Here is a 27873-nt window from a genome sequence, read left to right as displayed (position 1 = left end):
AGTAATTAATAACAGAACAATAACAACAAGGTAATAAAAGTTATTTTAAAATTTGTGAATTATTTCTGGAATTTTCCATTTAATATTTTCAGAACCAAGTTGACTACAGTTAAACTAAGACCCACAGAAAGATAAACTGCAAATAAGACAAGGTAAAGCCTCTGGCTCCACCTGAGACCCCTGAACCAGCAGGCACTAGGATGGTGCTCAAGGGCCCGGATATGGGCATCCCAAGGTCCGGGTTCAAGGCTTGCTCTGTCATTTAGGACCTTGGACATGTCACTAACCTCCTGAAACCCAGGTTTCCTATTCTGAAATGGAAAATCTGCACCTACCTGCACGGGACAACTTTATTAAGTGAGCATCGTGTATACAGCAAGCACTCAAGGTGTGGCTGGCACACAGGAAAGAACAGCTGCTGTTGTGTGACATGCAAACTCTCGGCTATATTAGCCCAGAATCGACTCCTTATGTGTTTAGAAAATCATCTCACAGGCAAGCACGGTAGAAGTAGCAAAATAAAGCCTCACCAGAGAAGAGCCAAGGACCAGGACAGACAGGGACCACTGGAAACCAGCCTGGCGGATGTGCAGGGGCTCACGCTTTGGAACAAGTGGCCTGCGAGAGGACCGGGTCTGCCTCTCCCCACGGCTCTGCCTGAGCTCAGCGCCCAGCCACCTCAACACGGGCTGCCAATTAGGGCAGCGAGGCAGTTCTTCGCCCATTTCCAAAGCCACCGATGGGCTAAACAGGCTGTGCCAGAGCTGAAGTGTCAGCCAAGACATCAGGCATCTGTGCCCGTAATCTCCAAGAGTCAGCTCGGTGCACAGGGCAAGCTCTCAGCACAGTGGCTGGCATGCAGATTAACCATCAGTACTCTGTGACACATGCACAGAGTCCTGGCTACCTCCACCCTGCCAGGAGGACAGCAGCCCAGGCCAGCCGGACCAGGGAGAAAGTGAAGTGCCTGGTGAGTGCAGGAGGGGGACTGGGGGTCACAGATGCAACAGAGGAGCAGCTCCCACAGGCCAGGATGTGACCAATAAAAAGGACATTCCTCTCTAACTGTCCCAAACTGGACCACATAATTTACAGAAAGAAGTTAACTGCCACCAAACTCCAGAAGGCCAGAAACCACGGGTATTTTCTTCAAAATCAGATTGAGGCTGGACCCAGAGATCCTGACTCTGGCTTTGTGACACTTTCCAGCAAGCTTAGACTGAAGTGCACATTCCACAGGACCTTACAGACAGGGAAACCGAGGCCCAGGATAGAGAAGTCCCACAGCAGGCTGACGGATGAGGAAAGACTGAAACGCAGCACTAGCAGAGCTGCTCAAATCAGCACCCCACAGGACAGCCCTGGTGTGACTCAGGGTGAAAGTAAGGGCCCCATTTCCACTGACAGAGGATCATAAATACCTGCATTTGTGCAGGCTCTGCAAACACTCTCCAAATGACTGCACATTTTTTTTTTAATGGTCTCTTTAGAGAAAATGACAAATTGCCTCAGCAGCAAAATAACCCCAGATGTTATTCTACGGCCTACTGGGGACAGCTTAAACCTCATACTTTATAACCACAATTAAACTGAAAATATGTGAAATAACTCGGACCAGCAGACAAGCCAGAAACTTAAAGGAAAAAGTGAGGTGGTGGGGGAGGGACATCCCAACCTGCATCTGCTCCAACAAGCCAGTCAAGGTCTGCAGCCAGGTCATGGTCTGAATGTACTGCTCCGTGTTCATGATTTTGAGCTCCGACCTTAACTCGGGGATGATTGCACCAGTCCGCCAGCCATGCTTCAGGGTCAAATCCTAATCACAGCGATCACAGAAAGGCAACATCAGTCTCAACAGAACCCAAACATTTCATTACCTTTGCCAGACACAAGAAGCATTCATTTAAATTACTTTTTAATTCCAATGGTTAGTTTTTAACCAAGTTGCATTCAATGAATTACACTTAATTAAACCAATTTGGCCCCAAGCTTTGACGATTCCACCCTAAGAAAGTTTCTGTTCTGGAAATAATTGCTGTGAATCACAGCGCCTGCAGAAACACAGGGAGTGGAATCATTAACCAGGGTCTGGCGGGAGAGGGTGGGGGGAACCCATGTGGCCAGGGAGAGGTTCAACCTGAAGGCCAAAACATCCAGACATAGCAACAGTGGAGGTGGCAGGAGCCACGACCCTCACGTTACCCACTTGCCTTTGAGCTCTGGGAATCATGCAAGGAGAGACCTGCCATCACTCAACAAAGAAACCTCGTTCCACAAGGAACCAAGGATGGTAGCCAATACAACAACCCAGACTTGTTCTCAGTGTAGGCTAAACCCTAACTCCCATCACACCCAGGGTCAAGAAAAGCCTCGGTGGCACAGGGTGGTTGTTTCCTGGGAGTGACCGGCTGGCCAGAGCTGGACTGAGGCTTTCGAGCTTTTATGCTCCATCTTTAATGTTTCATGATGTACTGATAAAAAAGAAAAGTTAACAAGGGCATTCATTTCTTATCATTATTTAAATGGAAATTTTTTCTGATCAACTCTTTGCATACATTTTCAATTGCCCTCATAAGAATTTATCCTTTGCACAATTCGGAACCATCCTGTTCTGTAAAAGGCAGACATTTAAAAAATGTGGCCTACTCCAGGTTCTTAGGAAAGGATTAAAATGACCTTCTAAACAAAAAAGAAATGGGACTAATACACCTGTCCCCCAACAAATTGAGGAGAAAAGGTGCTGCTCACCGCCAGGTCACTGTATATGTGGTCCCCGAAATACAGCACTCTGGAGCCTCTCCACCCAGTGAGCTTCAAAAATTCATACAAATTGCCCTGCAATAAGAGGAAAACAGACAGTATATCATATGACAGAGATGGTCCCAAATATTTTTTAAATATCTAAAAAATTGGTTTTTCTTTTATAGTTTATTTGAAATACCAAAAAAATAAAAGCACCTTCAGAGAAAATATATTTTGGACTTCTATACTAAATGCATTTTTCGAGTCTTCATATTGTAAACATCACTTTACAACTATCTTTCTTTTTCTTTCTCAGTACTGGAGATCAAACCCAGGGCCTCACACATGGGAGGCAACCACTCTACACATAAGTCATATCCTCAGCCCTGTAACTATCTTTTATATTTAACATGCTATAATCAACTTTCCAACTCAAAAAATATTTTTAAAAATATTTTTTTAGTTGTAGAGGTACATGATATCTTTATTTTATTTATTTATTTTTACGTGGTACTGAGGATTGAACCCAGTGTCTCATGCATGCTAGGTAAGCGCTCTATCACTGAGCTACAACTCCATCCCCAAATCAATAAATATTAATCTCAATGTGATTACAATAGCTGTGAAACACCTTGATTCCTTTTACCAGTGCCCTAATGTTGAACGCTTACACCATTATCAATTTTGTAAGTTACTTCATAATAAACATTCTTATAGCAAGGCTTCATGGTGTAAGTCTTAATTTTCTTAGGCTAACTCCCTAGACGTGAGATGGCTACACTTGGACTGGAGATGTGGCTCAAGCAGTAGTGCGCTCGCCTGGCATGTGTGCGGCCCGGGTTCGATCCTCAGCACCACATACAAAGATGTTGTGTCTGCCGAAAACTAAAAAATAAATGTTAAAAATCCTCTCTCTCTCTCTCTTTAAAAAAAAAAACAAAAAAGAAATGGCTAAATGGCTACACTAAATCTAATTTTTTCAAGGCCTGGAAAATATACTTATTGTCAAATCTGGAAGGTTGTTGCATACCCACAAGAACGTATCAGTATGTAAGGAAAAAAAATAACTTCAATAACATAATAATATTGGGTCAGCCAGTCAATCATTCATTCAAACCCTTGAAAGCCTTATAAATACGTTGAGACTGTACAGAAAAACGTATCTCATCAGGAAATAATTATCAGTTTGGGTTAGTAATACGCCATGATTAATGCTCCTTAACAAGAAATCTCCAAGGTTTACCACTGGCATCTTAAATTTTATGTGCCGTGTAATGCTTTAAAGTTTGTTTTTAAAAACAATTCAACTTTGAGTTAATTTAGATACTAGCATTTTGAAAATACATTCAGCCTAAGTTTTACCACCGAGTTAATAAGCAGTCAATTCAAGGGATCGAACTGTGCCGGGCACCCGGCAAGCCTCAGTAAACGTCAGCCATTGATGATCGTGACTGCTGGCCACAAAGCAAAGCAACACAGACGACAAACTGATCAAGAGATACCTGCTTGTAAATCTGGCCTTTCTGCAACTTGTGGATTTTATCCCAGAGTAAGACACCTTTCTCATTCACCTTTCGGAAAGGTCTAACAACAGAAATGGGAAACATTACATGTGATGACAGTTCAGGCCACCTGCTCCCGGAGATACTTCAGACACCTCCTGATGACAGGAAGCAGCTCCCTCGATGCACCTGACACATCCCTGAGCCCAAAACTCCACCACAATCCCTGCCTGTGCAACGTGCCCCAGGCCATGTGAACCACCATCCACCTAAGGTGATTCAGAAAGGAAAAAACAAAAAAAAAAGGTACCAGGGTCAGATAAATCCAGGAAACACTACACACTGCCTATGTCCCTCTTAAAAAGTTACTGAGAGCTCTGAAACAAGTCCTGCTCTAAATATACTTTCTAAAGATTTCCCAAATTTATTTGGTCATGCAGAAAACCTGTTTCACACACACACACACACAAAAAAAAAGTTTGTGGAAATATTGCCTTAGTACATTCATCCACTAAATTGAGTCACTCTGGATAGAAAACAAGTCGAAGGACCAGAAGTACTATTTCATGATGAAAAATGGACCACAGAGATAAGGCCTCATCCCTGAGACTGGCACCCTCAGGACTTGGGTGCCTGTCTAACTTTCTTTTTTTTTTTTTTTTTTTTAAAGTAACACTTATTGAGATTATTTTCCCAATTAAAAGAAAAACTCACTATAGAAAATCTAGAAAATGCAGAAAAGGGAAGTGACCGTAAGGCCAGTACCCAGGTAGAAACACTTCACATGTCAATATGTCAGTATGTCTTTCAATTTTTACATAAAATCAGTTTCCTTTTTTTTTTTTTTTTTCTTTCTGTTAAAACTGGGGATCGAACCCAAGGCCTTATATATGTGGGCAAGCACTCTTCCCCTGAGCTACATCCCCAGCCCTTTTGAGAGAGGGTCTCTCAAAGTTGCTTCAAACCTGCAGTCCTCCTGCCTCAGCCTCCTGAGTAGCTGGGCTTACTGGTATGTACCACCATACCTGACTGTTTTCCCTGTTTTTATGAACATAAAATGAAGCTCAAGGTCACTTTGTGCACACTGATTTACATCTCTTTTTCTTTAATTTGTGAGCAATTTCTCACGTGATGACATATTCTTAAATACATCATTTTTTACAGTAATAAAACATGCCCACTTCTTTCTTTTCCCTAGTTATGTGTGTGTTTGTTTTGGGGACGGGGTCTCTCTATGTTGCCAAGGCTGGCCTTGTGCTTGTAATTCTCCTGCTTTGGCCTCCCCAACAGCTGGGACTACAGGTGCACACTACCAAGCCCAGTTCTAAATACAACAATTTTAACGAGTGCCTAACATCCCCTCACATGGTTGCTCTGAATTATTCAAACTACCATCCCCTACTGTTGGAAGTCTAGGTTACCAGTTTCTGACTTCTCAATGTTATGAAAGGATGGATACAGATGGAGGGTCACTTAGCATTTATTCCAGGCATTCAGAACAAAGGCAAAATAAATAAATGGTGCACCGAAGGGAGGGGAGTACTCTACGGACACCCCTCACCTCCAGGTATAGCCCAGGACCCCAGCCCTCCACTGAATGAATACCACAGAGGAGAGGAGGTTCCTGGCCAAGGGAGAGCCGCCTTCTCCTGACCACAGCAGGAATCTAGGGAGGAACGCAGGAGTGTTCTTGTTGTGTCTGTGGTGCTGGGGAGTGAACCCAGGGCCTCCTGCATGCCTGGCAAGCGCTCCACCACCGAGCTGCAGCTATGCCCCAGGCCCAGTGACAGCATTCTATCAGTGGCCAAGCAGCAAGCCCGCGTTGATGTCCGTCTGATCACACTCTAGTTTTTCCTTCATTCTCAACTGCTGCCCCACGGTTTTCAGTCTCTACATGTGGTTTTGGGTTTTTTTCCCTTTTCCTCTGGGAGTCACAGTGACACTCAAAAAACTGGAACTTGGCATCACGAGAAGAATGCAGCGAATCCAGTACTAACTGCAAGTCCCCGTGTGAGGACACCTTCTAACACCTGGCAGATGCTGCTGGTCACCAGCCACGGACTACACAAAGGTAGGTAAAGTGTTTCAAAATTAGGCCATCACACAAACACATTAGGGTCATTTTTAGAACCCTAACGTAGGAATTCCCAACAACATGGACATTTAGCAGGGCAACTAGTCTGTTCCTGGTTAAAAGATATTTTAATACCCCTGACTTCCACCCACTACATAGCAACAGCACTCCCCAGTCACTGTCATAACCCAAAACATCCCCACTCCCCCATCTCTAAGGCTGCTGTGGCAGGAAGACACACTAAGACATGGTAGAGATTTACTCCACTTGATATAAAGCCTGGGTCGCAGAAGTTTTGCAAGATCCAACCACAATTTTAAATGCACCAACGGGAGCTCTATTTAAAGATACCTGCCCCATAGTTTTCTTATGCTTCACAACGCATTTGTACCCAAAGACCTAGTTTACTATGTGACATAAAGTTTGATTTTTCAGCACTGTTATCATTTTCTTAAAACTGGGTTCACAGCCCTGATGTAGCACAAGCCAAACAGGAACCATCTCAGCACAAAGCTGCCTGCTGAGTGCTAATCCCACCTCCCTAGATCACTTGCTGGAAGGGCTACAAGCTATCGCCTCAGATGCTCAGAATTTTGTCACTCCACATCCATTTACAATAGCAATGGAATAAAATTGAGTCCCCAGGGAAAACGATCACTCACCTCCGCTTATCATTGAAGAAGTTTGGCTTCTCGGCCTGAACTATGACCACATCGAACAGATCCCTCCAGTCTTTCCCAACAATATACCTCATCCCTTTGTCCCTAGAAGAATAAGTCGGCCAGGTTAGTTGAACATCAAAGGATGAAATACTTTTGCAACTATTTCTTTCCAACTACTAAAATAAATGGCATCGGGCTAGGGCTGGGGCTCAGCGGTAGAGCACTTGCCTAGCACACATGAGGCACCAGGTTTGATCCTCGGCACCACATAAAAATAAAATGAAAGTTTTTGTATCCATCTATAACTAAAAAACAAATATTTTTTTAAAAAAGAGAAAAAAAAAAAAACAGAAATGGTATATATACGAAGTGAGCCAGAAGCAAGGGAGGAAACAGAAAAACTTACACGAAGCTACTGGGACTGTTGGTGATGAGAAACATCTTCTTGCCATGATCAGCCAGTTTGGCCAATACTGCACGGGTCTGCTCAGCATAGCAAATGTACTTTTCTAAGAGCAAGAGAAAAATTCACACTCAGAGTCAGCATGAAATCAGCCTGTCTGCAAACACTTACTAAATGGGGCACATGGGCCCAGGACTGCCCCAGCCATGGTGGGGAATAAAAGTCTTAAGGAAGCTTGGTTCACGGTGGGGTACGAATGCCCAGTGCATCAGTCACAAAGACCCTGCCTCCTACATCTGCAGCTGCCAGCTGCTCCACTTTTGAGTCAGAATGAGGTCAAGCTGGGGGTCAGAGTCCTTATTTGGCACTCAGAAAGGTGCATGCAGCCCCTGCTCAGGCCCTGGCATGCAAAGTAAAATGCCTACCCAGTAACACAACACACGGGCCCTGCCAAGTACATACCAATGTCTGCTTCGATTGCTCTGTACATTATCCCTTTGATGTGAACATCCCGAATTGAATCCTGTCCAAAGACACATTTTGAATCAGTGAAAGTGGGACTGGGCCGGCCGGGGTGACAGTCCAAGTGTAACAGCACTGGTGTTGACTTCTGCCTTTATAAGACCGGCAATCCAGGCCCTAAACCAAATCCAAACCTAGTGCATTTATGTCTGGTGGTTCCTTGGGAAGAAAAGGAAGCTTCTGAGATGACAGAAGCGATTTCCAATGCAGTTTTGAAAAGGTTTGCCTGGAAGAGGCAGTCTGTGCAATTCAAAATAAAGTCTCAAAACTTTAAATTAGTCATAAACACAGAATTAAAATATTTTCGTGAGTAAGTATGTGTCTTTTAAAAACAAATATTTTAGGCCCAGTGTGGTGGCGTACATCCCAGCTACTTCGAAGGCTGAGGAGGGAGGATCACTAGGAGTTTCAGATCAGCTGGACAACACAGTGAGACCCCACCTCAAAATTAAGTAATTAGTAAAACATCTGCTACATGCATAAGTTTACATTATAAATGTATATCAAATAAAGATTTTAAGTATTGATAAAGTTCACATGGCTCAGTGAATGTGTATAAATGTAATTATCAACATAAATTATAATACATAAATCTATAAATCACATGTACAGATGCATGTAAAGATTCCTATCTATGTCCCTATGTCCCCCTCTCCTGAATTCCTGCAGGGCTTTGGCAGGGCCTCAGACAGCCATATGGAACTTCAGTGGGCAAGAGGGAAAAAAAAACCCCTTTTATCCAATCTCTCACACCCCTCAGAACTGTGCATCTTTATGGGGTACAGTGTGCACCCCACAAAAATGTACAATTTTAAACTATCAATTTAAGAATAAAACTTTAGGGCTGGGGCTGTAGCTCAGTGGCAGAGCACTTGCCTAGCACTTATGAGGCACTGGGTTCGATCCTCAGCACCACATAAAAATACGCAAAATAAAGGCATGCTGTCCATCCACAACTACAGTCAATCAATCAATCGATCGATCAATCAATAAAAAGAATAAAACTTTAAAACGCCCCCATCACTTCAGCAGCCCAGGCCCACAGTAGAGAATGTGAATGGCAGGTCTTTGGGCCCCAGTCCCAGAGGGAACAGGTCCAGGCTGCCCCTGTGGCTGGGTGCCCTGGCCTTTTGGTCAGAAAGGACCAGAAACCCAGACATCAACGTGAGGCCCGTCTTGCTTTAACAAAAACCTGGTCTCCACTTCCCCTGATGCAGCAGATCTTTATCAATGTCTTGTAAACTATAAACAAAAGCAATCCCAGCAAAGAGACCGAGTCACACCCCGGACCCCCGACCTGGAAAGAGGGCCACCGCCTGCCGCCTCCTCAGGCTGAAAGCGCGGCTTCTCCACACACCTTGACGTCCTTGTACAGGTGCACGGGCTCGTAGTCGATGTTGTTCTTCAGAAAGTGCTCGTTCACACAGGACAGCAGGGTCATCTCTGGCAGGGAGAAGATGTCCATGAACTGCTTCATGGTGTTGCCGTGGGAGCTCTGCAGAGGGGGACGCGTTAGAAGAGGGGCCCACCTTGGCAAGGCTCCTCGGTGACAACCTCGGTGTCCACCTGAGAGTCCTCGTCACAAAAAGGAGGCGGTCCCAGCAATCAGAGTGTCTGCCTTGCTCCTTATCCTTCACAGTGGTGTCTCACGCCGGGCACAAGGAGGACGTCCATGGCAGTCCATGGCTGCCTCTCCCAGCCCCACCACCCTGCCCGCCCCACCCTCCCGTGCGCTGAGTCCAACTTCCTGCTCCACTCAGGAAAGAGGACCCCAGAAGTCAGAGCGGCAGAGGTTTCCCGCTGGGGACAGGTGGTGGGCAGCTGGCAGTGTGACAGATGCAGGGTGGCCACTGCTGCTGCGCCAACAGCCCATGGCTCACTCAGAAAGCAGGGACATGCCTGGAGGTGGGGCGGGCGGAGCCTCCCAGGTGGGGAGAGCACGGTTAAGGAGAACCACGGGGAAGCCAGGGTGGTGCCCTCCCCAGCCTCCCTCAGCTCAGCAGATCCGCACACCCCCTCAGGGTCCCCTGCCAGCTCCACAGGGGCAGCGGGGAGCCCTTGGAGGCCATGTGCCCGGGAAAGACCAAGGCTTCACGAAGACAGTGCCTGTTACCTTTCCGTAGAAGTCGCTCATCTGCTCCAGGGGCACGTGGGACCCCTCGTACATTTCAATGACTTCCTCATCGGGGACCACGCTGAGGCCTCTGGAAAAGCCAGATGGGGCCTTAGAGAGCGGGCAGGAAAGCGGCGACTCCCAACCCTCCGCCCACCGCTGAGACTTCACCCAGGGCGGAGACACTGTCGGAGCCACGAGGTGCCACGTTCCACGGTCAATGCCACAAACAACAGGCCCTCAGAGGCGCTGCTGCGATGACCCCACTGCTGCCACCACAGGTAACAGAAGGGCAGCAGCAGCTAGCGCTATCTGGCCCCACTACGCGCCACACAGGAAGACGCCTGGCCAGTCACCTGTCCCTCAGCCCCCGTAGGAGGGAGGCACTGTGGTTATCCCAGCTTCCAGGTGGGGCCACTGAGGCAAAGTAGGTCACTTTGTCCAAAGTAGAAAGTGGTGGGTCAGGATTACAGCCAAGGTTTCTGCGGCTCTAGGGCCCAGGCTCCTAAACCCGGGGACAGGAAGCTTCCGAAGGACTTGCTCTGGGTGGAGCTTTTCCCTCTTAATGTCTTTAACACTTTAGGGCAGAGGAAAACTGGATTCCCCTCCATCGCAGCCATCTTCCTGCCCTCTGACGCGCTTCCCTGAGATGGATGAGAGACACAGGGCACAGGAGGGAGGAAGCTTGGTGACACCTCTGCAGAGGGAAGGACCACCCTGACATGTGCCTTGGAAGGCCAGTTTCTTAGCTGTGAAAGAGGAAGATCCGCCCCTCCCTGCCTCTGGCATCTGCACATGAATCCAGTCCCTTCACCTCCAGGGAAGAAAATGAGTTCTGGAGGCCCCAGCTCCGCCATGGTGACTAGAGCAGGTGCCACCTGCCCAGCTGGGCTTGACACCCTAGAGTGACACAGGGGAACATCTGTTCCTCTACCCCTTCCCCTGAGAAATAAACACTGGTCCTTAGGAAACCGGACAGGCAGAGGCCGAGACACACTATGCCACAAGAGCCAAGTCACACCTGAGAATTTTATCACTAACACGCACAGGCTGTCCAGCGTGTGACACCACCAGACCAACCCTGAAATGCACATCCGATACAGCTTCTGGCCTGCCGTGCAACACACTGGAAATACCACAGCCCTCTCTCCCCTCATCTCCATCCTGCACTGCACTCAAACACACTCGAGTGGATTCATCTATACTCTGCCTCTGATCCTGACGACCTGCTGCAGCTGCCAGCCTTCGAAATCAGGTAAGACCTTGGTGCCAAACTGGATCGTTCTAGACAGTGACCTTGAAGGAGCAGCAGGCAGGAGTCCAGCTGCTGTGGCTCCAACCTTAGAAAGGAAAGCCACTACGCTGGGTGACAGCGAATGCCCTGTCCCCAGATGCAGCCCCAGCCTGGTCCTTCGGATGCTACTAAGACACTCGCACAGGTGTGTGGCAACAGGCAGCGTCCACCAGTCTGCTCAGAAGTGGTGAAATTGCGGGCTGCAGTCAGCTGAGCCCCTGCAGACAGCCCGCTGGAGCAGACCGCGCATGGGGACCACTTAGCCCTGCTGGAACCCTGTGGCCCAACCAGTGAAATCAAAACGAAAAGCCCCTCCCCCAGCCCCATGCCAGGCGATGAGGAAGCACAGATGTGAACACATCTGCCCGGGTGCAAATCCCTGCTCCCTAAACCCCTGGGGTGTCACGCGGCACAGGAACAGGCCTTTTACTCTTAGGCTGCAGCACGAGGAAGGCGCCAGGCAGGGGACGGACACCGACTCTGACTCTAAGGAGGAAGGCGCGCGGCCTTCCTGGACTCTGCAGGTACCAGGGCCAGGTCTTCCTGCAGGTGGCACCCAGAGGCAGAGCTGCAGGGGCGCCTGAGCTCCTCTTCCCCTGCGAGGCAGGACTCTGCTCGGGGCTGCGGGTCCTCACCGTGCTGACACACGGCAGGGGTTGCTGTGGGGCATGGCGTGATGGTGTGACTGTCCTACACACATCTGCCTCTCCCACCTGGATGGAGTTTGCTCTTTTTCATCTGGGAAACCTCCTGATTGGGTTTTGGAGCAGGAAAGATCACTGCCTTGCCTCACTGGGTTTGGGGGTTTTTTTGGCGGGGGGAGGAGTAAGAGGTATACCAGGGATTGAACTCAGGGGCACTGGACCATTGAGCCCCAGCCCAGCCCTTTTTTATATTCTATTTAGAGACAGAGACTCACTGAGTGGCTTAGCGCCTTGCTTTTGCTGAGGCTGGCTTTGAACTTGCCATCCTCCTGTCTCAGCCTCCCAAGCCACTAGGATTACAGGTGTGTGCCACTGCTCCCGGCTGAGTTTGGGGTTTTTTTGTTCTTTTGTTTATAACTTCATTTATTTATTTTTGTACGTGGTGCTGAGGATTGAACCAGTGCCTCATGCATGGGTTTTTTGTTTTGTTTTGTTTTGTTTTAAAGAGAGAGAGAGAGAGAGAGAAAGAGAAAGAGAGAATTTTTTAAAATATTTTTATTTTTTTTTTAGTTTTCGGCGGACACAACATCTTTGTTTGTATGTGGTGCTGAGGACTGAACCTGGGCCGCACGCATGCCAGGCGAGCGCGCTACCGCTTGAGCCACATCCCCAGCCCATGGGTTTGGTTTTAGTGACCTTATTTTTCCTGGCTCTGGCCTCTTGGTGTCTCTGTGACCTCCAAACCTTTGAAAGCTGAGGTGACCTGCCAACATCCCAGCTCCTGGTGTGTTGATTCACAGTCATGGAGACTGGTCTAATTTTTAATTCCTTATTTCTTAATCCCATAAGACCAAGGATGAGCTTAGCTATCTCAGGGGAATTACTGGAGAAGTCATTTCCTCTCTTTGGGGCTCATGTTCTTCATTCTGTAAGTGGGAATGACGTGGCTGCCTCCTGGACAGTGGTATTACCAAAAAGGCTAAATGAGCAACTATATAAAAAAACAGCTGGCACAGGAAAGCACTGCCCTGCAGAAAAGTACAATCGCCCAGGAGAGAAGGGTGCGTGTCTAAACCAGGAGGCGGCCACAGAAACAGAGACGGTGGCTCCAAGTCAAAAGATCTGGTGGGGATTTTCACAACCACGGACCTGGCCTCACCTTCCTCCCCCCCTCCCTCCCACACCGCTGCTGTGTAATCTGAGACAAACATCAGGAGCTTTTAGCAAAGGAGTCTAGAAATTAATGTGTAAACATTAAGTGGTTTCAAGAAAGAGAAGTTAAAATGGGAATATTTTACGTGAAAGAACAACTTTAAACTTAAAAGTTTGCTAAGTGTGGTACCATCTTTCTGAGGTCAATTAAGCCATTTCAAAAGCCTTAGAATGACTACATTTGCCCAGCAATTTTACTTCTAATAAAACAATACACAAAAATATACAAGTATAACAATATTATTTATAAAATAAATGAAAAGATCATTTTTAATAGTACAGCTTAAAGGAGATTCACAATCGAAAGTAAAGACAGAGGTGCTCTGAGGGGCCTTCACACAAGGCCACACAGCATGGTAGCCAAGAACAGACTCGGCAGTCACAAGGTTTAGGTCTGAATTCTAGTCAAGACATTTTTTTGCTGTAACCTTGGGAAAGGTTCTTAACATCTCTCAGACTAAGGATAGTGCCTACCACATGAGGTCATTCTGAAGATCAAATGGGTTTACTCAAATTAAGCCCTTGTTTTGGGCTGGGGATGTAGCTCAGGGTTAGGGTGCTTCCCTTGCATGTATAAAGCTGTGGTTCAATCCCAGGCACCACACACACACACACACACACACACACACACACGCACGCCTTATTTTAAAACAGTGCCTATTCACAGCAAGACTCAATATTTGTTAGCCATTATTTAATGTTAGCAACATTATAGTTGTTACCACCAACCACCACCCTGTCTTCCTCCTGAAACACTATTAAAATGACAAAAAAAAAAAAAAAAGCCCAAGAAAATGAGAGCAAAGATGTCAACAGATCCGACATTTCAACACCGGAAAACCAACAGTGGATGTGAAGGAGGTACCTGAACTACCAACCAGGGGGGCAGAGGCACTCAAGGGGACACCGACAAAATGATTCACCCCCACAGAGCTCCAGAAAGGCTGTCACTAGAAGGTGCCAGGAAGCTAGTGCAGGATGTACTCCAGCAAAACGAGGGAGTCAAGGCAGAAAGAGGAACAGATGGAAACCAAAAAGGGGGCAAAGGGAAGTCCTAGGAAAGGAACCGAATGGGATCAGAGCAAGAGGGAGAAAGGAGGGAAAGGAAGGAAGGAAACACTAAGCAAGCAACAGATTATGTTCAACCCATGCTTGACATGGGAGAGGACGCTTGAAAAAGTGGGAACACCTATGCATAAAACCAAACAAAAACGAGGTTCCTGAGTCTCATGAGAAAAACCATACATGGTACAAGAAGAAAATGATCAGAGGACACGACTTGGCCCAAGAGTGAACACACAAGACCTGCAGAGTCACAATGTAAACAAGGACTGGTGTAGCAATGGAGCCCTTAGTGAGGGTCAAAGGATGAGACTGGAAAAGGAGGGGGCAGGGAGCCAGGAGGCAAGGTCCTCCTCTAACTCCACATGGACAATGTCCACAACCTTAAGTTACCTACAGATAGTGAGGGAAAACACCAGTGCCTGGTGGGGAGGGGAGGACACAGGGCTGCTACTGCCCCCTATGAAGCTCTAATGCTACAACCTACATGCATGTTTCACTTTCCGAATCAGTGACTACCTCTGAGAGGGGCATCTTAATATCAAACCATGGTCCCAGGAATACTATCCCCTCTCCCCAACAGCCTACTCCCTCCAAAGCCCTTGCCAGGACCCTCCCTCAGCTCCCAGCCTCTGCCTCCAAAGCCGCTCCTCCGGCACATTCCCCAAAGGACTCCCCCTGGAGGCCCGAGTGCATTTCCGCCATGAGCCCTGCACTCTGGGGTACAGTGGTTCACTCCTGAGGTTCCACCCACACCCCAGCTCCTGGAGAGCAGCCTAGTGGGCCAAACCCCCAGCATCTAGCATGGCAGTCTCGATGAATTTTCTGGAACAAGAGTGAATGAACGAATCATAATACACACCCCACAGCCCTCCTGTCAATGCACAGTCAGGGGGCCTCGAAACCCAAGTCACTTGGCTGCTGTGGGTGAATGACATTTATCTCCTCATGCTCTTACCTGTAGACAGTCCCCAGCTGGATGTAATGAAAAGCATCAATCTTCATCAACACTGCCTTTAAAAATATAAACACACGCACGTGTAAATAACGTGCACCAATTTGCACATGCAATGAGCAGCCCAGGTGTCCTCATGACTCCTCCCCACATCAGGACGCCCTGCAAGGAGGCAGATTCTGAAAGGCTGGCTTGTTCTTTCTAAGGAAATGGTTTATCAGCAAAAGAGAAAAGAAAAATAAATACATGCAAGTGGCTCCTCCTCCAAACACCAAAAAAATGACTCCTGGAACCCAGCTGCGCTCCTACCGCAATGGCGGGCAAGCTTCTCCAAGAGAGTCACTTCAGAAAGATCTTACCCAAGTATGTCTGCATCGCCTTGTTCCGCAGCCTCAATGAACATGATTTAAAGCTGATTTACCCCTCAGCAAAGAACGGCCCCAAGAGCACCACCTCACTAAGGACCATTTTCTTTGCAAAGACCGCGACACTGCAGGAAAGCGGGGAATGCCACCTACCCGCTGCACGTCGTAATGCAGTCCGCGGATGGCGAAGTTGGGGTCGTACTCGTATTTCCTGATTTCCACAGGATACTGTGAGGAAGAAAGGAACATGTTTCAGCTAACAAGGTTCTGCCTTCAGGGTCGCGTCCAGATCAGGACTTGTACAAAGATGGGGGCGGGGGNGGGCCCCTTGCTCAGCACACGGCTCCTGCTCACCCCTGTCTCAGAACACACAGGACCCCTGAAAGCAGCCCACTCCCCAGGTGCTTCCTAGTTATGAAGTGACTCCTTGTTCCATGGAAAGATGCTGGCGGCCACTCTGCCATACTGGACACCTCAGTCCTTTAGTCTGTTTGCAGATCTCAGATCTAGAACAGCAGACCCCAGGCCCTGTGTCTGCGGCTGCTGCCACAGCGGATCCTGCCACACGCAGAGCCCTGGGTCCTGCCCAGCACCCTATTTACCTGTCCAAGCAGGGTCAAGCTTCACCCCCCTCCTTCATCTTCTCTCACGTGAACTCTGTCCCCACGTTCCCTGTTCTCTGCCACCAGGCTCCCAGATCTCTAAGGACCCTGAAACCCATCTGCCTCTCCCTGCCCCACCACCTCCTCCCCTTGCGTGTATGGCTGCCGAGGTGGGGGGACTGGAATGACCCCTCAAACACACCGTCTGCCTCCGTTCAGCTCCTGACACCAGGAAACCTCATGGACCCACCACCCAGTTGCAGGCAGAGACACAGATGAGACCTTTCCGAGGGGACCTTCCACTCAGCTTCCATCGCTCTCCTCTGGACGGTCAGGCGCGGCCAACCTCCCTGCTGAGAACCCAGAGCTGGCGGTGCGGCCCCTCCCTGCACCTGCACCAGGGGGCCCCTTGCTCAGCACACGGCTCCTGCTCACCCCTGTCTCAGAACACACAGGACCCCTGAAAGCAGCCCACTCCCCAGGTGCTTCCTAGTTATGAAGTGACTCCTTGTTCCATGGAAAGATGCTGGCGGCCACTCTGCCATACTGGACACCTCAGTCCTTTAGTCTGTTTGCAGATCTCAGATCTAGAACAGCAGACCCCAGGCCCTGTGTCTGCGGCTGCTGCCACAGCGGATCCTGCCACACCGTCTTACAGAGGGGACATCAGAGGCACCATGAAACCCAGCCCAGGTCACCCAGCTGGGGCAACAGGGCAGGGAGTCAGGTTCAGCCTCCGCCCCACACTCCCATAGCCCCTGGGCCCTCAAGCACAGACAAGTCGCCACTCTCCCATCAGGATGTAAACTGCAGGAGTGAAAACCCAGACAACATCAGAACTCCCAGGAAACCTTTCTGCGGCCACACTGCCACCTGTTCACGGCCAGGGTCACATGTGTATGAGAACATTTCCTGTTACTACCAGGCTGAACACACGAGACACATTTTTAAGTCAAGCTCCAAGAAGCACTGACTCAAATGTCACATTTGGGCTCATTTATCTAACGCCTACCACTTGTGCCAAGAAATTACCAAACTGATATTTCCACGGGTGGGCGTTTCCAAGGATTCTGAACACCATGTCCGGATCTGCATCTTTATGGACACACCTGACATGGCCCACGCTGAACCTAGCCCTGGTGACACAGTTCTGCTTATCAAAGGGAAGCCAAAGGACCTCAGCACCTCTGAAACCTCCTTCCAAACTGGGGAGTGATGAAGGAGAAAGGTCAGACAGGAAAGATGCATTTAAAATGTCACGGAAAGACACCCAGGCTGAGCATCTGCTGTGCCGCACGCAGACCAGACACCCTGACTCCACGCCTTGCCACACCAGCAGGAAGGAGGCAGACGCCCCTGCCTGATCTCCTGGTGAAGAATCCGAGGATCAGAGTCAAAGAACTTGCCTGGGGCCACCTGGGGCCAAGTCACACCGACGTCCACCCGTCACCACCACCTAATCAATTCTGAACCCCGTCCAGGCTTCTCCACTGGACACTCGTCACTTCCTGGTGACAGCAGAGCCGGCCAGCTCCGAGGGCTCACCAAGCTGCTGGAAGGACTCCCGGCCGCAAAGAGAAGGATCTGAGCTGAGCCAGGACACCGCCCCTGCTGATGTGTCTGGTGGCACTGTCTTTGAACAAGGCTTCTCTGGGCGCCCTGGCTGGGCGCAGCCCCTCACAGGCTCCTGTTGCCCCAGCCTCTCTGCTCACTGGGTGATTCTTGGGGAGCCCCTCCTAATAGACAGTTTTTAAATAGTCCAAAGACAATAACTGTCAGTGACCTCGAGAACTGAGAGACGCAGCCCCGAGAGGACAAGGTCTTCAAGGGGAACACGGGCTGAGAGGGGGCTCCAAATCCTGGGCCACCATGTGCTAGCAGGTGACCTTGGGCAGGGTCCTCTCCTGGTCTTCTCACCTACAGAGTCAAGCCAGCAAGAGCTGTGGAAGTGCAGAAGTTCATGTCCAGAAACACCTGTGGGGAGTCAGCGTAGAGCCTGGCACGGAGCAAGTGCTCAGGAAAACGGAGCTACCTCCGCGGGCTGCGTGCGACTGGCAGGCGGGGACAGACCACTCTCCCGCCTCCGCTGCCCTCCAGCAGCCCTTAAGACAAGTCCTCTCCTCCCCACGTCTGCAAAACGAAATGGCTGGACGAGGGTGATTTCTAGGCTCTGCTTCTGCTCCTGTGTTGTGATCTCCTCATACAACGGGTCAATTCAAAAACACTCTCACAATCAGCCCCTTTCCAATATGAGTGCACATGTGTATGGGTGCACGCGCGCGCGCGCGCACACACACACACACACACACACACACACACAGAGCTTTCCTGGGAACAATGGCAAACAGTAACATCAAGCCCAGGAAGCCAGAACTGTGCCAGAGCCTGGGAACGCCACAGCCAACAAAATGACAGTCTCTATCCCTAAGAAAGTCCACCCTGCTGTGGTGAGGCAGGTCATAGCACACGCGCACACACAAACACACACACACACACACAATGCCTCACAGTGATTCCTACTGTAAAGAACGTGCAGTATGAGGGTTACAGACCCACTGGGAATGGGGAGCCAGCCTCGGGCTGTCAGGGAGCAGGATGGGCATTCCAGGGCAGAGGAAAGAGCAAGTACAAGGCCCAAAGGTGGCAGCACAAGGCTGGTGTCGCGGAGCAGAGCGAGAGGCAGGCTCTGGAAGGCGCCTACTTCATGCCCAGGGTGATGGGAAGGCTGGGGAAGGCTGGAAGTGACCGAGTGGGTGGCGTGACCAGGTCTGAAGGATCACTCTGGCAGTGGGACACAGGTGACAGAGAAGCAGAGAAGCCAGGCAGGAGGCCACTGCGCCAGGGCGGCAGCCGCACAGGAGGGAAGGAGCGGCGTGAGGACACACACGAGGAGGACCTTACAAAGGAGTAAAAGGAGCCGCAGCTGTGCAGTGACTTCCTCCCAACAGCACAGTGTGGAAAGGGACAAAGTGGGAGCAACTATAACATGGCAGAAGCTCCTCAGCGGGGACCCCACCCCGCCCCGCGGTCTTCCTCCCCCACCACAGCCCAGTTTAATCATGAGGAAAACCTGGGACAAACCTGAGAAGCCACCCCAGAACACTGACTTCACACTCAAGGGGGGTCAGAGGAACTGCAGAGCCCAGAGGGGCCTAAGGAGACGGCCAACTGCAACACAGGTCCTCCCGGGGTCCGGGGCAGGAAAAGGACGCTGCGTAAAGACTAAGGAAGTCTGAATAAGGCAGGGACTTCAGCTGGACTCATCAACATGGACTCTCCAGCTGGGACGACGTACCATGGTGACATAAAACGTTGCCATCAGGGAACCTGGGCACACACGGGGTACGTACACAGGAAGTTGGTCTTATCTTTGCAACTTTTCCATAAACCAAAGACTGTCCTGAAGCTAAAAGTTTATTTTAAAGAGAGAGACTCATTTTAAGGAGAGATCTGACATGGAACACAGAGCACAAGGAGCCAGAGGGGACATCAGGCTCTGCATCTGAACAAGCAGGTGACCACAGGTGCCCACTAATGAGAAGACGATGCTCACGAGGTGTGCACTGGAGAGACAAAATCAAGAGCCCTTCTCGCACCCCCAGTTCCTTGGTGGAAATGAAAATGCAGGCACAGCAATGACCCAATTTTTTGATTTCCATTTTTTATAAAAATCTGTTCTTGTTCCCCCACAAAGAAGAAAACAGGATAATTACAAAGAAGCTGGAACTTTTTTACATTTGCTTTTTGGAAAGATGCTAAATTGCAAATCTACTGTTCTGTCACCTTGTGTCTCAAAAGCAGATGTCTCCACCTTGGCAAGCACACGCCGTGCCTCAGTGCTGGCAGCAGAATGGCACCAGCTCACTGTGTCTTAGAAGAATTATTTTGCTTAATCAGAGCAAGACCAAATCTGCATAAGCATAATTGGCTCTATTAATATGCCTGATATAATTAGTACTATATCATTCTTTTTGTCAAAGCAACAGACATAATGAGAATGAAATTTCAATGATCTTCAATCTAGAGGCTTTTCAATCACAACTCCACCTTTTATATTATCCATCTATTTCATCTCTCTTCCCCCCAAACTGCATAAATGTTTTATGTTCATAAATTTTTTATTATCATGAATATTTTAGTTTCATCTGAACAAAAACCCACAGGGTACACAGGTGTCATTAACCCTTTACGGGGCAGCACACAGTAGAGAGCACATAAGTCACCCAGAAACCGACGGACCCAAGTTTGAATTCTGGTTCTGACTCTCACTGACCTGTGGTTTTGAGACAGTAGCTCAAATCTGAGTCAGAATTTTCTCTAATGTATACAGAGACAACCTGTTTGTGCCGGGCAGCGTCAAAATAATATTATCAGTAACAGCGGGCACTTCCTGGACTTTTCTGTGCCAGGTGCTCTACATACATTAACTCATTTAATTTTCACAGTTGCACTGTGGGGAATTCTACAGAGGAGGAAACTAAGTCCAAAGAAATTGGGTGAGTGGATCAGGATTATGCAGGAAGTGAGTGATGACAGCAGGATATGCAGCCAGCGGTCACTCTCAGGAACCTGGACACTTCCAGCCCTCAGCAGACAATCAATGAACAGAACTGTCAGGGTAACGCCCTGCATTTCACAAACGGCATCAAAGCCAACCAAATGCACCCATGCAGTGCCCTTCAGCTCCACCCCCCCGGGGGCGGGGACAGATGGTGGAAGGCACAATCAAAAACCTGGGCCAGGGCTGGGGATGTGGCTCAAGCGGTAGCGCACTCGCCTGGCATGTGTGCGGCCCGGGTTTGATCCTCAGCACCACATACCAACAAAGATGTTGTGTCCACCGAAAACTAAAAAATAAATATTAAAAAAAAAATTCTCTCTCTCTCTCTCTCTTTAAAAAAAAAAAAAAAAACCTGGGCCAAACCACCTAGTTACTCTGCTTCTGTCCTCACGCTCCTGGGAGAGGACCACAGTTCAGATGGACGAGAAGCTCTTGAACAAATGGAGAAACCCAGTTGTCGAAGTGGCCAGAACTAAAGAAAGCTGCAGCTGGCTTGATGCGAAAAGGAAAGGTTACTTTTGCCAAAGGCCATTTCTGCACTTTGGATTAGGCTTAAATCCACTGATACCCAAATATACAGGCCGAATGGTCAGGATCCAAAACTAACGGGAACTGGGCTGCACTAGCAGGAGCCAGGCATCGGGAGCAGGGAGGTGGCGGTCTCCTGGTTCCACACTTCACACCGCCCCCCAGCCACACCTGCAGACCAGGGCTCCGCCTGTGAGCGGGACACACCAGAGCACACACAAAGTGGGCACCAGGACAGCGAAAAGGGAAGAGGGCCAATGAGAACCGCTGAAAGAACACCACGGTCACCTAGGGAGAGAGAAGTCTTGGCAGGTAAATGGCTGGTCTTCGTCACACCCAGGCCACTGCACGTCCCCTGTGCTTGGTCCATGTATACATCCATTCTCGTGTTCCGGGGTTCGTAGGCTACCCAGGCCCACCCACTCCTCCCACCCCAGCCCACCTCTGCCTGCAAACAGGGCCACAGCACCAGCCTCTGGTTTCTTCACTCCCTGAGGCAGAGGAAGCATCCCCCTGGCCCCACGGCCTCGGCTCCCTGTAGGTGTACAGGCCTCCACCAGGTTCATGTGTGTGTGATGGACTCCCCACGGGCCAGCTGGGTCCTACTCATCATTACCCTCTGGGCATCTAAGGCAAGGCAGGGCTCAGAGGAGGCAGAACAAAGATTTATGAAATGTTGAAAAGAAGGGAGGGAGGGAGGGAAGGAGGGAGGAGAGATGGATGGTGAGAGGCTGACGAAGGCAGACTTGTTCAACCTGTGGGAGAACTTGCCAGAATTAGAAAGAAACCCCGGAGCTACACACTCCAGTCCAAGAAGATTCTGGCCACACTTCTCAGGAGGGCATGGGGGCTTCTCAAAGTGAACTGGCCTTGACCAGCTCTGCAAGGCTTCTCTTCCCCACTCCAGACTAGGAAGAAGAACCGTTAGGTGCCCAGTGTTTTCTTCTCATTAAAAGCTCTCAAAACACCGTGCATCAGAGGGCATTCTTCACCTAAGAAAGCAATTCAAACCAGCAGGAGGTGAACCTCGCCCACTGTTGAGGAGTCAGCCAGAACTTAACAGGCTGCCTCCCTCCTCCCAAGCACTGGCAAAAGCCATGCTGCTACCTTGCAACAGCAAGGTGCAAACAGCCACAGCCATGTCCGGACTGGCGCTCACTCCTTTCCAAAGAGACATCAGAACTTTTTTTTTTTTTTAAATACAACTATCTAGATAAGGTCACTTGGAAATCTGGGATGGAAGGACAGCTACACATTTATTCAGAAAAATTTACTAAACTACTTCTAAGCACTAGACCTGGGGCATATCCACTCAAGGCTGTTTGCTCTTCAAGTATCTAAGGGAAAAAAGAGAAAGGAGACTGAAAAGTCCCTGTGACCTCACCCGGTGTTCGTTGATGAGAAGGTCCCGAGCGGCATTAAATATCAGCGTGTGGAGGTGCTTGGAGTAGAACACCAGGGTGTAATCGTAATCGAAGCCGTAGATCTCGATGTCCGACAGGCTCATTTCATTGTTGGAGAAAATGGCATCTGGATTCAGCAAGTTGCTCATAATCGAAGGAACCAATTCTATGAGGAAAGAACACTTGTTAGGAATGTATCAAAACCCAGCAAAACAGGTGAATTGACACAAGGTCACCATTACATCACAATGAAAGCATTTAAAAAAAAAAAAAAAAAAACACTGACTTCAACATCACAAAAAACATTTGCTGTGTCCAAAAACTCACAGGCTAGTTATAGACCGCAGAAGATAAAAGTGGAGATAATGACATTTAAAAATTACATATCTCACCACGATGGGTTGCTACCAATATTTTGATATATTTTCACACAGCTGATCTCACACTATACACTGGTTTGTATTATACTCTCTAAACTTAATATTCACCATGACCCTATTCTCATAAACTCTGAACTACTATGAGACCTTGGCACACTGCTGGGCCGTAACTACCCTATGACTGTGTCACACACTTATCTTCTTTCCCATTTAGTAATCATAACCTAGCAATGAGCACTGTGTCCACCTGTGCCTGCCTTTCAGATCACCTCCTTCCCCTGGTTTACTGGAAGCATGACTGCCCCGGCTAACAGCAGGGCCCACCCATCTAATTAGTTTCTTTCTGTAGCTATCCTACCTATTTGTGGGAATTGCTAGATTGTGACTTTGATTTCTTCTTGGAGATCTTCCAAGAATTCATTCTACCTTGTTATTTCCCTGAGTTCTTTGGACCCTTTTAAAAATCTGAGACACCAGCATGGGGTGTAGCTCAGTGTTTGAGCGGACATGCTTGGGCCTGGGTTCGATCCTAGCACCACCACTCACACAAAAAAGAAATGGGAAAATGACAGGTGACCCTTAAGACGTGCAACAGTGAGGTAAGCCAGCACCATGACATCATCCTTCGGCGCTCACGGCTTAGTTTTCAAGAGGGTATGAAAGAAGTCTTTGCAGTCATGTTCATAGGTTCCATGGAGGATTTGTAATTGTCCCCAACAAAAACAGCAAAAAACGAAATGAAATGAAATTTAAAAGCAGCAGCAAGTGGGCTGAGCCAGGAGCCATTTCACAGTCATGATAAAAGTCACATGTGACTTCAGGGAGGCAGAGAGCAGTTCTCAAGTTCAAGGGTGATGACAAAATTGACCACGTAGGTGAAATCTCAGACCATGAGGTTCCCAGGAGCACATCCTCTGTGAAGTTAGGATCAAAGACTGAACGATATATTAGCAAAAAAAAAAAAAAAAGGAAATGTGATATTCTTATCCAGGAAATCATTGAACAGGTACTCAATACTCAATGAAGAGGACGAATTTCATGTGTGTATTTTGTAACAAAAACAAAGTCCCATTTTGCTAAAGGATATGTGACAGTATTCTTTCACCTTTTATGATGTTTATGCATCAAAATCTGCTTGAAATGGCTCTTAAGTAAACAAATGTTAAAGGCAAGAGCCTTTTTGGCGGCAGGGGCCAAACAGCTCTCACACACACATAAACATAGAGCAGTACCTCCCTACTCCCTGCGTTCCTAAGGACAAACACCCAGCTCCAGCAGAACAGCTGATGTCATTTTTGAGATGGGGTCTCAGTATGTTGCCTGGGCTGGCCCGAACTCCTCAGCTCATTTGATCCTCCTGCCTCAGTAGCTGGGACCACAGGTATGTTCCCCTGTGCCCGGCAAATGGCTGCTATTGAAAAGGTACCTACCATGCACCACCAAGCGGCAGACCTGGAATCTGAACCTGGCAAGTCTGGCTCCAGAATCTACGTTCTTGGCTCCCCCCCGAGGTGCCAGGGAACCCAGCAGCACTGCGTAGGGTGCATTAATTCTAAAATAAAATGGAGTCTACCCATCATCTCTCGGGGTTTTGTCTGTTCTCAGTACTGGGGCTTGAACCCAGGGGCACCTTACCACTAAGCCACATCCCCAGCCCTTTTTAGTTTTTATTTTTAGACAGGGTCTTGCTGAGTGGCTGAAGCTGGCCTTGAACTTGCAATGCTCCCGCCTCAGCCTCCTGAGTCACTGGGATTACAGACGTAGGTCACCGTGCCCCACGACAGCCCATCAGTTCTGAGCTTCCTCTTTCCTTTCTGCTCATGTCTTTCTCTGAATGGCCACGGTTTCTACATCTGCTCTGAAGAGCCACCTGGGATACTCTGTATGCACTGCTCTCTCCCAGTGACAGCCTCAATCAGGGACCAAGGCCCCAATCATGGGGCACACGGTCGCACCGTAGTGAGATATCCTGAGCATTTCACAAGGCTCCTTAAAAGCTTAGGGACAAGGATATCTTTGAAAACCTTAACAGGAGCTATGGAATCCTCTCCCTAGAAAAATGCAGGCTCTGCAAAAACTTCAGGGGGTTTGTCCCCAGAAGCCTATTCCTGACCCCATGACACCTACTTGAAGCCAGACTTTCATGTGCCTCCTCAGAATTTCTGGACCACAGAAGGTAAATGTATAAATGCACAACTTAGTTTCACGCATGCTGACAATCTACAACGACTGGGTCGACTGAAAACCCAGTCAATATTCACGGACAACTCCATTTCTTCATCAGTTTCTTTTGTCCAGAGCCATGAGACAATAACCTTGGCTTTTGTTTTTTGTCTTCATTTGCAAAGAACACAGACCTGAGGAAGCAAAGAGACTGACACTGTGGCAGACCTGGAGGCAGGCAGTGCCCAAGGACCAGCCCCAGGACGGGGAGCACCAGGCGCCCCAGCTCCTCTGCACCAACACTGATGATCCTCTGCCTTACGTAACCCCCAGGCGCCGCAGACCGTGCTATTTTCTGAATGTAACCACACAGCAGCATCCATATGATATATGATGCAGTGACGCAGGATCACTTACAGAGTGACCAAAAGCTCCTCTGTCACGAACAACCTTTGCAAGGGAAGTTCTAACAGCCTGTCTTGATTAACGTTTATATTTAGAAACGGTGTTGGCAAGAAAGCGGATCTGCGTTCCTACCCCCTGAGAAGACTAGGCGGAGGCCTCAAGGAAAGGCCAACATGCTGGAAAGTCCCCATGGCCGGCATGTCCCTGGAGGCTGCAGGGGACTCCCCGCTGGCAAGGAAGGCTGAGGCAGTGTCCCTCAGGTGGACACCACACCCTAAGGACTGGGCTTATTGTGTCATCCCCAAGACAGACACGAAGAGCACCAGCAGATGCTGGAACACACCGGCCACCACCAACAACCCAGAGCTGGGAGCGAACGTGATTAGTGACGAGGCCAAGGAAAGAACGCCACCACTCCCGAGAAGAGAAGCCGGCTCCAAACCTCAAACCGAGGAGCAAAGGCCCCGACTGGCCAGCCCCGCACCTGCCCAAAGGAGAATCCAGGGTGTGTTCAAATTTAGAAAGCAAATTCCTTTTGTGTGTGATGGATGGTGACAACAAGGTTACGTCATTGGCACAGAGAAGCGGCAAGGTCCAACCAGAACTCGGTTCCAAGAGCCACGCCGACCGGGAGGCCGTGTGTCTACAGGCAAAACTCTCACGTTTTCTGTTTTGATTAGAGTTTGGGGCATTTTTGATATTGTGGCAAAATATACATTCTTATGCTGGCAACCATTTTTAAGTCACCTTCAGTGACATTAGGTCCATTCAGCGTGTTGTGCCACCGTCACCACCAGCCACCTCCAGAACTCTTCATCTTGCAAAACTGAACCTTCGTACCCATCAAACAGCGACTCTCCCTGACTCTCCCCACTGCCACCCTTCTCCTCTCTGTGAACCTGGCCTCGCCAGCACCTGGCAAGACCCGGAGCCACACTGTATCTGTCCATCCCTCTGCGTGACACCGTCCAGGTTCAGTGAAGGGGTGCGGGCAGTTCCTCCTGAGGCCGAATAACACTCCGCTGCCCACCACGCTTTGCTCATCCATTCATCTACCGATGGACACAGGGTGGCTGCTACCTTGTGACCATGTGAACAACGCTGCCATGGACACGTGTGTGCAAGTGCCCACTCACGGCCCATTTCCCGTCCTTTTGGATATACACCCGGAGGTGGAACTGCTGGCTCACGTGGTAACTCTATTTTTAATGTTTCTGAAGAGCTGCCCTATTGTTTTTTTAATAGCAGCTACATCATTTTTCTACTTTTTTTTTAAATTTTTTTAGTTGTAGATGGACACAATATATTTATTTATTTATTTTTATATGGTGCTGAGGATCAAACCCAGGATCTCACACCTGCGAGGCCAGTGCTCTACCACTGAGCTACAGCCCCAGCCCCCTGTTTTGCATTTTTAAAGAAGCCTCAGAATACCATTTTTTGCCTGAATTCTTACTGATAGGAAGAGAAAATGGATGAATTCAGAACTCAGGCACAAAAGCCAGTCATCTTCCCCCAATTCAAAGAAAATTAAACTGTGCAGAGACCTGAGCTTGGGAAATACAGCTTTTGCCAGTAACCTCCTTAACGTTCAGGAATACTAAATGACTCTCCCTTAAGCCCAGCACCATCTGTCACAGAACAGTGTTTGGGGACAGTGCCAACAAACTCATGGCCAGAGTCGTGACAAGGGAGATTCCTAATGTCTTCAGAAGGGCGGCTCTCATTTGTCCTTGGGGCACAGCCTGGAAAGCTCCCAAGCTGACCAGATGCTTTACTTCCTCACGGCATTGTCCCGGGAAGTGTCAAAGGAAGGTTTAAAGGACGGGGTGACAAACTTAGGCTGCGGGCCCTGGTTGCTTGTGCTCACCCAGTGGAGCTGCTCCATCCATCTCAGGCTCACTCTATCCCCTGGGCTCCTCTTCCAAGCACGTGGGGAGCATGGCTAATCTCCCTCCCTCTCCCCACCTTCCCACACCTAGCTCTGGCCAACGAATCATGGCTGAAGTGATGAGTGACATGTGTCACTGCCTAAGCACCACATGAGCACACGTGATATGGAAACTAAGAGCTGCCGGAACCCCCTGAAGTCTTACCATGAAAGACAAGTGAACTCTGGTTACAGCTGTCTGCAGTAAGCCACTGAGATGTGGTGTTGCTTGTCACTGCTGCATAACCCAGCCTAACCTGACTCTGCCTTCCATTCCTCCAATACCCTGAATTCCTTTGGGAAGGCCCCTAACCACCACCACCACCACCCCCCCCACCCCTGTCTCTTATA

The 27873-nt window shown here is 48.9% G+C and overlaps 1 protein-coding gene and 1 long non-coding RNA gene across 2 annotated transcripts in view; both read right to left on the bottom strand.

Annotated features, from left to right (window-relative positions):
* Nt5dc3 (5'-nucleotidase domain containing 3) overlaps nucleotides 1-22837 on the bottom strand; it is a 33059-nt gene extending 10222 nt beyond the window's left edge. Inside the window, exons 1-11 of the mRNA XM_015482840.2 lie at nucleotides 22626-22837; nucleotides 15704-15778; nucleotides 15189-15244; nucleotides 10019-10109; nucleotides 9263-9400; nucleotides 7846-7906; nucleotides 7387-7489; nucleotides 6981-7082; nucleotides 4245-4326; nucleotides 2749-2835; nucleotides 1676-1816 (exon numbers count right to left, since the gene is read on the bottom strand). Coding sequence (XP_015338326.1) covers nucleotides 1676-1816; nucleotides 2749-2835; nucleotides 4245-4326; nucleotides 6981-7082; nucleotides 7387-7489; nucleotides 7846-7906; nucleotides 9263-9400; nucleotides 10019-10109; nucleotides 15189-15244; nucleotides 15704-15778; nucleotides 22626-22793 — 1104 coding nt within the window. The 5' untranslated portion in view covers nucleotides 22794-22837. The remainder of the gene's footprint in view (nucleotides 1-1675; nucleotides 1817-2748; nucleotides 2836-4244; nucleotides 4327-6980; nucleotides 7083-7386; nucleotides 7490-7845; nucleotides 7907-9262; nucleotides 9401-10018; nucleotides 10110-15188; nucleotides 15245-15703; nucleotides 15779-22625) is intronic.
* On the bottom strand, nucleotides 20283-21742 carry LOC125616747. The gene is made up of 2 exons (XR_007347495.1): nucleotides 21066-21742; nucleotides 20283-20885 (listed from the first exon to the last, which is right to left on the bottom strand). It is a non-coding gene; the product is annotated as an uncharacterized LOC125616747 (long non-coding RNA).
* Nucleotides 22838-27873: the final 5036 nt, after the last annotated feature.

Source organism: Marmota marmota, unplaced genomic scaffold (assembly GCF_001458135.2).
Source record: "Marmota marmota marmota unplaced genomic scaffold, marMar, whole genome shotgun sequence".
Taxonomy (NCBI): domain Eukaryota; kingdom Metazoa; phylum Chordata; class Mammalia; order Rodentia; family Sciuridae; genus Marmota; species Marmota marmota.
The sequence above is the reverse complement of the archived record's forward strand: the minus strand, read 5'-3'. Positions and strand labels throughout refer to the sequence as shown.